The sequence below is a fragment of the Lasioglossum baleicum genome, chromosome 4 (genome assembly GCF_051020765.1).
Source record: "Lasioglossum baleicum chromosome 4, iyLasBale1, whole genome shotgun sequence".
In the NCBI taxonomy this organism is placed as follows: domain Eukaryota; kingdom Metazoa; phylum Arthropoda; class Insecta; order Hymenoptera; family Halictidae; genus Lasioglossum; species Lasioglossum baleicum.
In genome coordinates this window covers 18,864,974-18,881,556 of record NC_134932.1, presented here as the reverse complement: position 1 = coordinate 18,881,556, position 16,583 = coordinate 18,864,974, and the positions used below count along the sequence as shown (strand labels likewise).

The following is a 16,583-nucleotide window of genomic DNA, read 5'->3' as shown; positions in this document are numbered from 1 at the left end:
TGAAAACGTGGCAGTTAACGTCGCTTCTGGTAGATTAGGGATTTGTTGTTGGACGTGTACAATGACTTGCGCGATTGTTCGAAAGCCATTTAAGTCGGAATTACTTTTCTAAAAGTGGGCTAGATGATTTCAGTTTCTCTGGGAAGCTAGGGGGACTAATTTAGCCGATAACGTGCAGTGAATATTTTGGAAAATTGCATCTCGTCGGGATAGCAAAGCAAATAATTTGTTTCAGTATTTTATCTGAGCTTGTAATTAAAATTTAAAAAATACGTTTTGCAGATTCGTGTTATTTGGTTACATGCTGAATCGAAATTGGTTAATATTTCTACAAGCTGCACACAACTGAAAATGATGAAAATCGCAATTATATAAAATGTTGCAAAAATCTATGACAATTTACGACGTAGTTCTCTAATGGTTCCTATTTTTTCTGTTACAGGTATGTTTCCAGTTTCTTTGTTGATTTCGTATTGGGTATGTACCAGTATGCACACAACATTTTTGAGCTATCGAGTCGACTCATAAATTTTATACTTCTCAACCACGATACACGTAGGTTCCTCCATTCTTCATTTAGTTGCTCCCTTTTTTGGAATGTATAAAAAATTTGAAAAGATAAGTATTGGAGTACAATTACTATTTTTAGAAATAATTACTACTGCTTAACACTTGATCTCAACTATTGATCTTCGCTTTAAAAAGACTATTTGAAAATAGTCGACAAGTTGTTAAACTTTATCAGTAGATCAAAATCATTTGCAGTTTCCAAAGTTCGTTTGCTCAAAATCTTTTCTTCCCTACCATTCGCAGAGCAATTCGAAACTTTCTGTGTATTCCCGTTTCTATTATTCCTCTAATTATCGTTTCCCAAAGAGTCGTCCGTTTTATTACAAGTGCAATGTCTTTAAAATAATACACCAAGTTGCGTGTCCCATTGTATGTTGACTTGTCCGATATCGTTAAAGTATCCTCCCGCTGGTAGCAAAGTTTCAAGTTCCCAGTTAGTATGGCATCGTCAGCAGATTTTCTCCTCGTCGGAATGATAAATTTAATTGAAACTTGTTACGAAAGTTCACCGGCGACCGCCGTTTGAAAGACTGTTACTCTTTCGCCTGCGTTGGTTTCAGCATGCCATATATTTCCAAAACAAACAGGAACTTTTCATATTTATCGATGCGGGAATTTTGAACGAGACTTGTCGATAGCGGAATGCGTCGGCAGATTCTGTCCACGGGCAAGAATTTTCCTTTTTATCCGATTGGCAAATTTAATTTGTGTCTCGTTCCGCGACGATCCTCTTCAAAGACGTCGCTGCTATGTATTTCCAATCATCCTTCAGGTCGCGGAAGGAAACGCGAGTCCCATGCCGCAGATGGAAAATAAAATTCCGCTGCTACTGCATAATTCCGAAAGGGAGGGTGCTCGACACTAACATAAAACATCGTTCCATGCTCTCGACCCGGTATCGCGTGCATTTCTGATCGAGTGTCATGATTTAATCCCTTGAAGAAAATAGCATGCATGTATGTGAGCAACGATTGACGCTATGTTTCGTTATTCTATGTTTTGAAGGCTGTTCTTCTGGAAAACTCCTTCTTGATTTTAATTCTCCATGTCATTTCACACGTCCGAACGCATTCAGTAAATTCCGGATTATTTAGGTTTGGTAGGAAATAGAATATAAAGAATTTCAACTTGTTTAATTAAAGAATTTATATGAAATATTTATGTACAGGATCGGCGTATGAAAATATGATTGAAGTTGCGAAAACATTTAACGAGGGAACACATTCCTCCTTCTGTTTCCGTTCATAGTAATTTAAATATACATATTTCGATGTGAGGGTCGCAAGGCAGCAAACACAGAATTTGATCGCGTGCAGGTACACTGGAATTTCAGTCACGCATAATCAGCTGTAGCTTCAACGTGCCGGACTCTTGTTTTCAAATTTATGAATATTCATCATGTTAACATTAATCAAATTCCATAGCTTGTTGTGCAGATTGATCATTCTGAAAGACAAAGCATGCGAAAAATGTTGCGTTTCAACGCTCCATTATTGCAAATTCCAAAATTCGAGATATTCTCCAAATTTCGGAATAGCCGTGCTACGGTGCGTATATACGATAATGTTTATAATATGTCATGGAAATTTATTGAGAATTTTCGGTCCAGCATCAAGAATTGATGTTTTTTTAGTTTTAATTACAACAGATATTTAAAAGGATAATAGAGTCCTCGATTAGGACTTCAAAATTAATTGTCATGATAGTCTGTACAGTGTTGAATACCTTGTTTCTAACTAATAAATTACTGATTTCATGAAATTTTCTAGACACTGCTTCAGCAACCAGCAGCGTATGTATTAAAATGAAACAGGAAATCAAAAGCTAACTTGCTGCTACCAGCAAAGACAAACCAAGTTCCCTTCAATCACCCTTAAACGGTTAATTCTGAAAACCCGACAGGACAGCGATTCGATCAGCGTAAAACTTGAAGCATCGTGTTTACCTCGACGAAAACTTTGTACGAATTTCTCGTCGAATAAGTACACTGAGAAAGAAAAAGGGTCGCGAACGACGTGACGGCGATCAAAATTACCGATCCCTCTAAATCTTGATGGAACGTCGTCTCGGAGCTTTCCGTAACGCGGCGAGCCCGGGCACTTCGCGCGCGGAGTGTATACGAATCGCAATTAATCACCGCTGTCGATGATCGATTAAAAGCTGGCGCGATAGGTGCTTGTAAATTGAGGATTATAGCGCACGGATGTTTAAATACCTTGCAAATTGGCACGCGTAACGCGTGTATCGTTCGTCGGTGCTCGGTTCCGCGTCGGTTTCCAGTGATCGCAGCTACTTTGACAGGTATGCGGAGGATGTGCGTCCCATAATTACGCGCACGGCGCGGCGTCCCGCTTACGGGGGTCCGGTGTTAATTAAGTAATTTCAATTAAAATTCTTCACGGTTCTTGGTGCTTTATATGCTGACACGAGGGCGAGCCGAGGGAGGGTGGGAGGCCGCAACTCGGGCGAACACTCGTCATCGTAAACAAGTTCCGCCCATCCCCGGCTTCCGGACCAATTTGTATGCAAAACTCGCGCGTAAGGCTGTATCCGTGGAAAACCGAGTGCCGCTCGCGCTTGACAGGACACACTCCTTTGAGGATCGTCTTTAAAAATTTGTGTCGTTTATCAATGAAGATTTTCCGGACCGTCCCCGAAGAGAATCTTCTTTTTCTCCCGGTCCTCAACGCCGGCTAATGGTGTCCGTTGCTTTGGATCACCGCGATTGCGGGTAATCACAATAATCGTGTGTGTTTTGCGGAATCAGAAGCCAATCATTATTTCACTGAAAAACGAGGAATTAGACGGTTCTAATAGATAAGGGGTTTAGTTCGTGTCATCGTTGGAAGAGATAATGACTGGACTGCGGATATTTATGCAAAGCGCCTTCTAAACGTTTATTAATATGATGGACAATCCTGTAAATAGTCTGTTATATTCAATATTTCATTCAACCGCGCAGGACATTTTTATTGAATTTAGTTTCTTGAGCTTTGCACTTCTCTTTATGCTGTAAATGTTATGTTTAAATTCTGCAAGCTATTGTGAATGATTCCTTATAAGAAAATAAGAAGACGATGAATAATAAAATTTTTTCATCCGAAGCTTTGTTTCCGAGACAGTCGTCCGTCGCCTCTAATCATGACCAACCAATTCTACTTGCTGCATATACTATAGTACGCGAACCAATCAGATAATTAAACTCAATTTTCTCGAAAACGAGGCGTCATAGGAGAAAATGTTATTCCTTCTTTTTTATTTATATCTACATGTAGAATCTCCCTCTGATTTTCCGCACTCCGTATATTTCAGCAAGCAAATTGCAATGAAATCAAAGGCCCGCTTTTAGTTCGAATTAACCTGAACAGCGCACAAAGGTTAAAGGTCGTTTCGATCGCGAAAAATCGGGGAGTAAAAGAGTTATCCGGTGGCATGGTCGGAGCACTACGTAGTAGGTGAAAAATATGTTTTTGTCCGGGAAAGAGGTGACTCGGCGATTGATGGAGCGTGGCTAATTGAACTGCATGGAGTGCAGTGGGAAAGTGAACATTTCCTAACGCGCGGAGATTACGCCGGGGGTCGAGTCGACGGTACAAAGGTACAATTAACGTTGAAAAGTCGATTAGAGTGGCTTTGGCTTTGTCAGTTAGTTAATACATCCCATCGTGTCGCTTTATGAACTAGCACCGCGATCCATCGTCGGACGATGCAAGTTCGGCACTGTTAACGATAATGCAAGGTAATAGAGCTCGCTTTGACGGGGACGAAATTAAGTGAACTTTAATTGAAATTTCTACCGACGGCTTTCAAAAGTCTCTTCTCAAATGGCCACCGATGATCTCGCGTTACCCCCCTGCGCATATTCGAACACGTAAATACGGGCGCGTGAAGTAGAAACGACGATATAAATCTACGGCATTTATACATAGCCCAGTGACATTTAAAACGGCGCTTTTTCCGCGACGTTATCCTCCTTTGAACCTCAAAAACCTGAAGCTCTCTCGGCCTTCCCCGGTCCCCGTTTGAAAAATGTATTATAAGATGTTTATCCTCTGCTGCCTCGACGAAATTGCTGCGTCGCTTGTTGCGTTTGTCCCGTTTTCGGTCGGGACAAGCAACCCCATGTACCGTAGCATCTCTGAATAAAACATTTCGACGGAAATGAAAGAAAGACACCACTCTTCGGCGTGTGTTTTTCGCTTCCAGACAGTTTTTGCATATGACGAGTGGGTTATCGGCTGCAGCTCATGCAAATTTACGCTTTCTCTGGATGAATTCGGGGATATTCGAACCAAAGAAATTTTCTGGCTTCCGAAATACTTCTAGTCCATTTAAAATACAGTAAAATTGGGTGGAACTCTGTTGATCCTGTATTTTATTAGCTTTCGGTAACCATTGATTTTTTACTGCATAAATATTAAGTTATGGGCGGTCGTTTCATAAAAGAAGGGAGGAGCTCGTAAAAATTCACGCTTTTTCCGGATGAATTCCGAGATATTTGAACCGAAGAAATTTTCTTCGCTTCGGAAATACGTATAGTTAATTTAAAGGGGAGGAACTTGTGCAAATTTATTATAAAAAATTGTAAAATACGAGTAGGTTTTAATAGAATTTTACGTGTAATTAGTTTAATTATAATTTGCTGAAAGCATCAAGGAAAGAATGATCTCTTTTAATACTACAAACTTATCAAGAAAAGCGAGAATTTTTCTAGACCCCGCAGTCGACGGATCATAATTTACGGTATCGGGTACCGGATAAACTATTAGTTAAAATTATGCGGATACTGGCGAGCATAACGATGACTGATTCGTTCGAGCTGGCTACGACCAGCCGGTAATAACACTGACATCCTTAATGTGGAAATATTACGAAGGGCCATCGATAAATTACAATAAACCGAGGAAGTCGACTTCGTTGCTGAAGAGAAAATGTCGGTTCGGTTTGGGTCAGAATTATCGAGGACAACAACCGCGAGAATCAAATTGCTAAACGTATGGCTGACAATGAGCAGAATTTACCTCTGTTTAATTGTTGGACGCGAGCTTTCGCGCAACGTCAATCGATTTCTTTTTATGTCCCTACAGAATTGTAACTAAGAGAATTTTAAGAAAGTGGAACCAAATAAAATCTTTTTTCAGTGGTAGTAGCATTTGTATAGGTCTGGAATAAATAAAAATCTTACTAAATTCTGTCGAATTTGATATTCTAGCAATTTTTGACAATTTTCGGAAGCCATAAATGCATAAAGGTCTGCAGCCTAATGATAAGATAAACGTTTAGACGATCATGTTTTTGGAAGTTAACGTTGTACCATTTGAAGCAAATTCAGAAGCCCTGTTTCCAAAAATTTTTGAATGAACGTGATTTTATTTAGTTCGATCAAATTGTGAAAAGTATTGTACGGTGTTAAACTCAGCTCTTTTATGCAAAAATTTTTAGAATGAAAACGATTATTTCAGTTAAACATAAAAAACATATGTAATTTCGAATAGTTACAACACAACAATTCGAATGGGTGCTATTCACTTCGTTGCACTAACTAGGGTATGACGAATGTGTACTACGGGAGACTGTGTACGAATAGATCGATACTATTGCATTAATGCAGGAAAACTCGATTGCGCTGATTTAGATGATTGGAGGTATCATTCGTGTTTGTAAGTGGTATGAGTCGTTACACAGTCAGCCGAGCGGTAGTTAGTCACGATCTGGCGTGTTCGCTTTGAAACCAATTTTCTGATCAATTTTCGCGATCTTTAATTTCAGATTCTGGTTGTTATTCAATTTTATGGAAACTCGAGATCATTCCCCGTTAATGCATATTCTTATCGATATGAATCATTGAAAGTTTAAAAAGTACTAGTTTTATAATGTAAGAACATGATTCATTTAAAAGTGACATATTATTTAATGATTTCTTATTCTTTAATGGCTTGTAGAATTCTATGAAAATTCTTCTTATTTAGAAGGTAGCTATGTACTTCGATTCCTGGCCGTATTGGAATATTATTTACGAAGCCAAATGTCTGCTGACTCATGGCGCACCAACAGGAAATAAATCACCGCGACACCCTGCGAGAGAGAGAGAGAGTGAGAGAGGGGAGGGGGAGACGAGAGAGAGAGCAATGGTAGCTGATACAAGCGCGATTCGTCGGAAGTTTTCACATTAACCGCGGGTTAGGGCAACGAGCGTGGACCCACCCTTGTAGATCTTGGCAGTAAACCCCGACGATACGGCGTTTTATCCCCCTGGCCGGCCGGTGTTCCCCCGAGTAAATCTTCTTGTTGAAAAACGAAAAACAAGATAGGCTTTGGAATAATTATCTCTGTCGGCGGTCGGCAGTCGGAGGGGTTTGCCGAGATTCGTGTAAAACTGCAGATTACAGAATATCCCCGGCCGTTTACGCGGTGTCCCGCTGAAAGTGTCTCGTAGGTTAACCAACATTAAAAAGTGTAAAAGAATACGAAAAAAAGAGAGAGAGAGAAAGGGAACGATGGTAGAGCAAGAGCGTCGGCGCCAGAAGAAGAAGAAGAAAGAGAATGGAAGGTAGGAACATAGAGAGGGGTAGGGGGTGGAAAAAAAGGGAAGCGACCGCACCGGAGAGAGTTTATCGTGCAATTTATAGCCACCGGCTAACCCTCGCCGCTATCACGGATTGGATTAAAAAAGTGATTAGCACGAGAATCGGGCGTGTTAGGCGTGCGTGCTCTCCTCTGTTATCAGCGGGCCGGGCTATACGATAGCGATCGGACATTTAGTACCCTCGATAGTGACGCTAATCCGGAGTTACGAAGGAAGGAAGCAGTGGTTGTCAACCGTTATCCCAGGAGGAACACTCTCCGTATCGTTCGGCGAGCCTCGGACACGCAATCAGAAGAGCATGTAAATTGTAGATTAGCGAGTACCGGCGACCGGCGGCAGCCTCTTTACCCGATCGCCGCTCGATACTGCGATACCGGAATGGAAATTAAAACGTTTACGGCTGGTCTACGCCACTGTTCCCGGGAAATCCCTTAGGAAATTACGGATATTAGGTAGCCGGGGCTAATGCTCCTTTCGTCCGACAGGAAAAACGAAACCGTAGGAGTCTCGCCCTCTCTGCGAGCCCCTGTCCCGTTTTGAAATTTTAACGAAGCTCTTTTTGATCGATAATTAAATCCGAATTTCACGGGCTCCGCCGCGCCGACCAGGAAACTCCAACTCGAGCTCCGCTTGGCCAGAGACCTTGAGAGATACTCGCAATACGTTGGGGTGTGCTGCATTTTTGCGAAATTAGGGAATGAAAAGTTGGGGATATTGACTTGGTAACGAGGCCACCTTTCTGCTCTGGAATAATGAATTTGATGCCTTCACCCTGTAATGAAAGTGATCAGTAAGCTTTGCGAAGTGAACATTTTTTATGTCAATTGTGAGAGACAACGTGAGGAATAATTTTAATACAATCTATGTGGAATTGTGTGGTAGTCCACGTCGTAAATAAACCATCTCAATTTTGTTATAAATATGTTTATGATTGCTAATGTTGATGAAATAATTTTATTTTCTGCATTAATAGCTTTACTCCATTAAAAATCACATTGGGTTCGAGCCTTTCGTAAATTACAGTGAAAGTTCGTAAAAATATGATAGAAGTCTTTTTGGACAGCTGGATATCTCGGTGGTAATAGATTCGCAATCTTAACGGATCCATCGTGCCTTGTAATTCTTCTTTAACCGTGATTTACAGCGATCGGGTATCCTATCAGCGGTAACACCGTGGCAGTGCGGATAAACCGCGGGAAAAGACCGGCGGATTTTACTAATGCATCCTTAATGTAACAAAGGGAAATCCATTTCGCTGATCAGCCAGCCTCGTGATGTACGTCTTCGTGACATGCGACTATACTGCATTCGTGGGAGTGGCGGCGCTGCTCCTAGACTCGTGTAAAAATTACCACCGCTATTAATTCGCCGGCACGCATTAATAAATGCTGTTCATCAATCCTCCTTCCAATTGGCTGTTATCGGTAATGGCGGATCGATTTCGTGGTTCTAATAACGTGATCACATTTCAAGTTCCATACTACATGTAAAGGCACTGTTAAGGCAAGGACTCTAGTCTGTGTGTGGAGGAGGTTTTCAGTAATTTCTTTTTTAAACCTTCAGTCAGTACGAGCGACAGTCGTACACACGGTAAATCTGACTAGCATAGCTCACTGACCACATCACAATGGTGGTTCTTCGATTGTAGACGGCACCACTCAAAGGGATCTACTGAAACATCAGTCCAGTCGTTAACAGGCACTTTTGATGTTTCCAAACATTCTTAAAACGAAGAGAGTCGTTCTTACGACGCATTTCCGTTCTCTAAATGTGCAACGTTTCCAAAAGTATATTTCCAGCCGTAATATAAGACTCACACCGTTGTAAATTCAATCTTCATGAATCCCAGCATTACGACTGCGGCGCGAGTTGAACAACTTCGTTGATTAATTGAGTTCCATCTCGAAAAATAGAATTATCGTGAACTATTCGAACCCCTTTCGCTTCAGAAACCGCAACGTTTCCCGTTTCGCCGGGTGGACGGCCGTAAAAGCTTTTTAAATGGCGAAAATTGTCTGTCGTACCGGTTTCTTTGCCCACCAAGAAAGTAAACCAAATAGTACGCAACGGCGAACGAGCCCCGTATTAAAACCGGCAATTAAAACGTGTCAGGAGAATCGGAATTCACCGGCCCGGGGACTTCGTATTTTTCGACACATTCAGACTTCTTCCTGTATAAATCGAAAGGAAACGCGGATCTCATTCGAGGCACTCGCCGTCCCGTTGCTTCAAATCCTTTTCTTTCCCAGCCGAGAGAGGGATGCCCGTAAATTCCTTTGGTTCATTACCGCTCTTTTCCACACCGACCCTTTAGTTAACTTTAATTAATTAACCGGACCGGCGAAGTAGGTTTCAAAGCGCGAGAAAAGGAGCTGTATTAGCCTTTAAACTCGCAACTTCTTGGATTCCTTGGGACAGGACTATCTCGTCCACCTTTGGCACAATGCTTAGGATCGACGACAAATTTCAGGGTCCACGAAAATGGAACGTCTAGCGATACCGCTGTAGCGCTGGCAATTTGCGAAAAGGAAAAAGGAGGATATATCTTTGTACTCTTCAAGATTCGTCTGGCGGGAACCCAGTGAAAAGTGTTTAGAGGTATCTGGTTCATTTAAAAAAATTAATTGGTTCATTTTGACCCTCGAATTGGTGGGTTATACAGTGTGACGAGCATATGGACGTTTGAGACAAAATTCATAACTCTTAAACTAAGCTATTTTCGAGTAAAGTACCTTAATAATTCTTGAAAATTAAAAATAAAAGTACTACGTAAAATCGAACATTTGAACAGTTACCATTTTTTTGAAAAATAATTTTTATCATTGATCGTACAATAAGCGATAACCATGTGTGTATAAAATAAAATGTAATTGGAATTCCTGTCATATAAACTGGATGGCAGATATTGTGTTAAACGTCATGCAGAAATGTCGCGATGCACCCTAGTGCACGAGCGATACGAACTACATTTTTAAATAAATAGAATTAAAGATATTTGAATGACATGGTGAAAGTATAACATCCCATCCAAAGGTTCGGAAAAGTTAATTTCATTTGTCTTTTATAAAAAGGCTTTATAAAGACAACAAATATCTTATGCAATCCTACATTTGTGAAAAAAAGAATACCGAAGATGGGTAGCTCAGGCTGTCTACACACTGTAATTCCTTAAACCCTCGAAAAATATGGGTAGCACATTCGAGGGGTGCCAAGACCACCTAAGGGTCAAGCATAGAAGTGCTTAAGGTCTACGAACAATATGATACAGCTTTGCCAGCGTGGTCTTTTTTTACCATTTTTAATCTCACAGTAAGGTATAGTAGAAAGTAGTTAACTGTTGCCGAGGAAATAATCGTTAATAACATGAAAAAGTATGTGTATACATATAGAGATTGTAGATGCCCTGCAGTGAGGCATTTTGTAGACCTGTGCAACGTCTCAGAAATTGGACGAATACTCAATTCTGTAGATTAGATAAGCAAGAAGCGTAATTTCTAAAATGGTTGAAAGTTCTAAATTTTAAAAAAACTTACACAAATTACATTCCAAATATTGTATTTGTATTGAAAATGACATGAAATATAGATCAAGTCGTCGAAATTGAACAATGTAGTTATAAATTATAATAAATATTATTCTATTTTCTATCTTTGAAAGTCAATTGTAGAGAATGATAGACTGGATAAGAGGCTATACAATTAATTAATAAAATTGTTATTTTGAATGTAATCTAATGCACAATTCTGTACTGGAGATACAAATCTTTCGAGTAAATTAACTTATACATTTTTGTAACACAGAAAAGTCAGACATGTCGGGGAGAGAGTAAAATGAAAATTGAATATGAAATACTATTGTGTAGACCCATTGTCTCTGAAATATTCCCGCCGTTCCAGGGTTAATAAAATAGAAGATATGAAATTAAATGAAAGAATTATATTTACATTCAAGATACGATCAGTTCCACAAGGTCCGCCGTTAATAGTAAGCAGGAATTTTCATTACTCGAAGTAATAAAACTCTTGCCTTTAATTTTCATCAAAGCAAAAAGTTCCATTTATGCTTCACGGGACTGGATGCGTTCCGATAAATTTAATTAACCCCGATGTATAAACTGTGACAAAAAAAAAGAGTCAAACTACGTTATCGGAATTCGAGTTTGGGTCTTTCGGCTGGTAGTTTCAATCGCTCGAATAATTGCTACGCTGAAAATTTTAATATTCAATCTCTCGTACAAACGCTTGAACTGACGGTGCGCAAGCACGACAAAATAGTTTCATCAATGGCAATAGAAAACGTTAGATACAAATATACCGTATATTCTCAGCACGTCCGCTTCTCATTTACGCCGCACTTAAAAAGCATAATTCCATTTAAATGAGAAACAATGTTCGACGGCAAAATCCGAAATTAGGACTTATTGACAATTCATCGTTATACAGGGTGGTCCAAGATTCGAAGGAGGATTAACGTGCGTATAACTTTTTGAAATTACACAAATTTACGAATTTCCACATCTGTAGTAATTACTCGCAATAGAAGAGTCTCCGTTAATCCTCACTCTGTATAACACACTCGCAAGACAAGAAGCCTCCTACCTGCGTTACAAATGTGAAGCAGTGGTTTAGGAGCACGGGGTGCACGCGAGGAGCCAGACAGCCAGCGTAAAATCTTTGAACCCGTGGGCCGCGCGATAAATGCAAAATGTATGTTTAAACAAGGACGTCCCAAGTAATATATTCGAGGATATTCAGGGGCGACACGTAATTTGTGGCGTGTTTTACGAGCTCGTATTCAAGGGACGCGGATGGAGTGTAGTTTCAGGGGCTCGAAGAGGAGGAAGGCTTGCTCCTCGCGTTAATAGGGCCGAGCATTAGGTTATCTCTCCGAGGGGGTTAGCTTGGCCCGGGGGTGGCGATGGTGGCGGTGTCTGGAATGGTGGTGTGGCGATGGTGGTTTGGCGATGGTGGTGGGTGTGCAGGTTGCCTGGGCCAGAGGATGGACGACGTCGGCCGCGCCGGTCGTGATTCGGTTGGACACGCGTATCTCTTTGATATATTGCGGCCAGAGATGCGTTTTTTCCTCCGTCCCCCCGCCCCCGACCGAACCTCGAACCCGTCGACTGAACTTCGGATCTCTCGTTCGGCTTTACTCTTTTTGCTACTGTCGTCTCCCATTCCCGGCCCGTTTTCTCTCTTGTCTATGAACTTGGCAGCGAATTATGGCAGGCCCGCCCGCGCGCACGGGAAATATTGCGCCGCTCCATAAATCCGCATCCGCGGAAACTTTCCTGGCCCGCGATCGCGCGCGACGTACAACTGAATCCCTATCTGTTAGTTAATACGTCCCTCGGTGACGGTCGAGGGACTGTCGACCTGTAATTCTGATTTGTATAACCCAAAACTAGGTGCTTCAAGCGAGCCGAAGGATTCGCCAAGGCCGCACACGTGGCGACCGAACCTTGGGTTTTCCCCAGCCGTCTGGAAACCACACACGCTGTAGCTTCAATATTATCGTGTTACTGCTGCCAGAATTTATGCACAAGAAGTGTTTAAAAATTGGTGTTTCCGGACTGATTTCTTAAAGACGTCTGGAGACTGGCATTTAAATGAAATTATTTTTAAAGCATAATTGCATATACAGGAGTACCTGGAGTTTCCGGATCTTCATGCATTTATAAAAACATTGGTTGGGTGAAATATAAAACAGTCAAAGATTTAAAAAATTTAAGAGTAGTGTTGTTTTCAATCTAACAAAGTCATTAAAGTATGAAATCAATTTGTATGGTATATTCCTGCTACCTACAATCAATGCAAAACATTTTTATTTTGCACAAAGAGACACAGTCTACTGATGAGCGATTTTAAAAAACAGTGTCGAAAATGACGGAGAAAGCGTCGTCACGTGGGCTTTAAAGTACCTCGGAGCGGGATTGCAGCGATGCAGGTTCTGGGCTGCATCCGCGGGACAAAGGACGACAAATTTCGGCACGTCCGGTCGACGTGTCGTAATTTATGATCGCAGAAAGCAATTGGACCGGCTCTATCGCGCCTATTAATCGGGAATCGGCGATTTGCTTTCGAACGATGGTGACGTCATTTCCGAGCGGGATCGGGTCGCGTGTAATATCGACAGGCAAATAGCTTCGTCCCCGTACGATGCGCCCAACATGCTCGGATTCCGTATTTATCGGAGATTCGTCTTTTCCCCGACGCGGCGCGGCATGGCACGGCGCGGCGTCTCGCAAAAGTGGCACGGATTCTTCGAGGAGCATCTATTGTTGCCGGATGGCTCGGCAAAGCTCGATGAAGTTCAATAAAGTTCGGCGAATGCGCTCTCTCAAGGAAAACGTATTGTCAATGTTGAAACGCGTACGACGCCATTCACCGGATTGGCTGATTGGATATCAAAAGGATGTTTAGATGTAGTATCGGTGATTTGGAAGTCGGATAAATAATCCCCCACTGAATCGTGTATGGGATATTGCTCGGCTATTGATGTCCCCCGGGGAGCTGGTTGCGCGACTATAAAAAGGAACCCAGACGATTGTTATGCTCAATTCATTTGCTACGCGACGCTCGTCTTTGGCGGCCTCTGTTTGTTCGCTGTTAGATCCTTCGCGTTTTTCTGAACTCTCGTTGCAAAGATACGAAGCAAATATGCTTGAATGATCTATCTTAGTGGAATTTATAGTGGGAATATAAATTGTTCAATAATAAAATTTATAACACTTTCTTCTTGACACCTTGTATAATAACGAGTCAGACTCGTGACGAAAATTCCAAATAAAATCAACTAAACATCAGTGTTATTCTTTTCTTTTAGTTCGACACAGGATACTAATTTTCCTTTTCTTCTAGAAAAATTACAAAGCCAATGAAGTTCCAATTATTGTTGCCGCGAAGAAAATTGTACACACACAGGTTAAAATAATATAAAATAATTATTACAGTCAAATCGACATTGCGGGGTGTTTCCGAAATCATGATACAAATGGCCGGATGATGATTCGACATGCAAAAACTAGTCAAGGAGAAGGAACAATATGGTTTAGTTTGTTGAAGATCCGTCGAGTGCTATTGTATTTGCTGGAAGTTGAACATAATATCTGAACGATTATTGTAACATAAAAAGTTGATATTCCTAGTTTGAACTCTTCAATAATCTGTCTTAATCCCAGGCTATTATCCGAAACTCGTTTGGAACTGCGCATCCGCGTCGGAATCGTCGTGGTGAACGCATTCAGACAAAGACAAACGCGAGTACGCGGTTCGGAAGGCTCGTGGCCGCGCTGCAGTCTGAAGCATATCTATAGGAGTTTAAACGCGGCAAGAGGATTAAAGGATATCGAGGCGCATCGAAATACAAATCGAATGAGGCCGGCTCTCGCCTGTTGCATGCAGATAGATGCGAACGTCGGAGGGCCGAAATTGCGCCGATGGTGTGTACCAGCGGCTGGGAGAGAGAGAGAAAAAGAGAGAGAGAGAGAGCGGGAGGGAAAAAAGGGAGCGAAAATAAAAATAGGAGAACGTCGGACGCGAGGTGTAATCTGGGCAGGGTCTGCCGAAAAAGCCGGTAATCGAGAATCTCGAGTTGGAGAATATGCTGGCCGCGTACCCTGTGAGCTGCTTAAAGCTCGGTACGGGAATCCGCGCGTTTTCCCGCATTAGCCCGCGATAATCAACGAAAGCCAACGCAACTCGCCGGGATCTGACAATTCAATTTTCATTTCGCGTTTCACGTCCTCGATACCTCCGGATTTCATACGAGGAAAATGCTTGCGACTCGCAAGCTGCGAGTATTCCAACCTGTTTTCCCGTTGATTCTGGATAATTTTTTTCTTGCTATTCCTTGTCTTCACCTTAATTCGAGCGTTTCAATTCAAACGAATAAAGTTGTACACAGAACTATCGACGGATATTCAAAATGAAATTTATGACAAATGTGACATTTAGTATCACTAGACTGCGGATTTTTATGCATTTATGAAGAGATTAACTGGTAGAAATATAAAGCACTGGAAAATATAAAAGAATAATATGTTGCTTTCAATGTAAAAAGACTATTAAGACGTGAAATGAATTTTTATTTAACTCCTGCTTCTCACAATCGATGGAGAATATTTTTATTTTGCACAGAGATTCGCAGTCTAATTATCGCACGAGAATAATTGTACACAAAAACCATAATAAAATTGTAGGCACGAAGTATGTGATAATACTAATGGATATTACATCACCGTTCAAAGTGACTCGTGTAAAACTTGAAAGCTCGCGAGTTCACTTATTAATATAACGCCGATTCTCGTTAAAATAAATCAGACTAGTAAAAAGCCGGCTATTACAACGCATTCAGTTCGTGCCATTTACTCGGGGCCGTGATTTATCGAATGTATTCGCCGCGGAGTGTTATGGGGCGCATTTGCAACGTATTCGCCGAGCGTAAAGAATGGATCTCTAGGCTCGCGCAAATACGGGGCCGTTGATAACAAAAACAGCGGCATCGGCTACGGAGAATTTATGCCGGAGATAGATTCCCAGCCGGTTGAAAAAATCGGCCCCCAGGGAGAAATTCCGTGTCGGGCTGGCTGCGAAAGTTCCGTGGAATTTTGAAATCTTTGCTCGAACACGCCGCGCTGATCAGAGATTCGCGTAAAGATATCGGAGCCGGGTAGCAGCTCGTGAAGGACAGTCGAGCGGAAGGAGCATGTCGTCGGGGCTTTCTACAATCAATAAACCCGTTTATCGAGAGTCAACTTTTCACGATTCATCGACCAGGGAGGTCGACATTCGCGCGGAACGAGTGGCCGCGGCGAACGTCCTGCGAACAGAGACGTCAAAAACCACCTCTCCAAGCAGATCTGTCTCTTTTTCCACGATTTCCTTCCGCACGAACCTATTCACCGAATAAACGAGGTCTCGCTGGCGAATGAATAATATCTCGACAACGCTCCTCCAGTTCATAAATAAGATTGTGTACGGTCGATCGCCGGACCTCGGGCACTGGAAGCATTGGCACACTAAATTTCCGATTTTAGAAACTATTATAATTCAGCTGCTTGGTTGCCAAATCGATCGACAATAACATTTTCCAATGAGTCAAAATATTGAATTTAGGGTAAGAGACTTAATAACCATAGCAGTTGAAGAAGCGACGTAAAACAATCAAACAAAAGGGTAAGAGACTCGAATATTTTATTTTAAGGGGTGCACGTGTCAGACGGTGTCGAAAATTCGACCTTGTGGAATTTTTTTCTACGTAATGGCCAAACGAAAAACTTCCGCCATTTTGGAACATATATGTGGACATAACTTTCGACTTAATCTCTAATTTTTCGAACTAGGAACATTGCAAAATAGCAGAGTTATATACAAACATCTGACAGGGGTGCTCTCTTAAGAAAAAAATCAATGTTTCCTTTTCCAAT

At 41.6% G+C, this 16,583-nt stretch overlaps 2 protein-coding genes across 6 annotated transcripts in view; both read left to right on the top strand.

The window, feature by feature from the left end:
• The window catches only part of LOC143207824 (uncharacterized), a 171,803-nt gene extending 161,345 nt beyond the window's left edge, over positions 1–10,458 (top strand). Inside the window, exon 2 of the mRNA XM_076421637.1 lies at positions 443–10,458. Coding sequence (XP_076277752.1) covers positions 443–528 — 86 coding nt within the window. The 3' untranslated portion in view covers positions 529–10,458. The remainder of the gene's footprint in view (positions 1–442) is intronic.
• LOC143207819 (agrin-like) overlaps positions 1–16,583 on the top strand; it is a 580,688-nt gene that overhangs the window by 60,457 nt on the left and 503,648 nt on the right. The gene's annotated exons all lie outside the window — the stretch shown is intronic.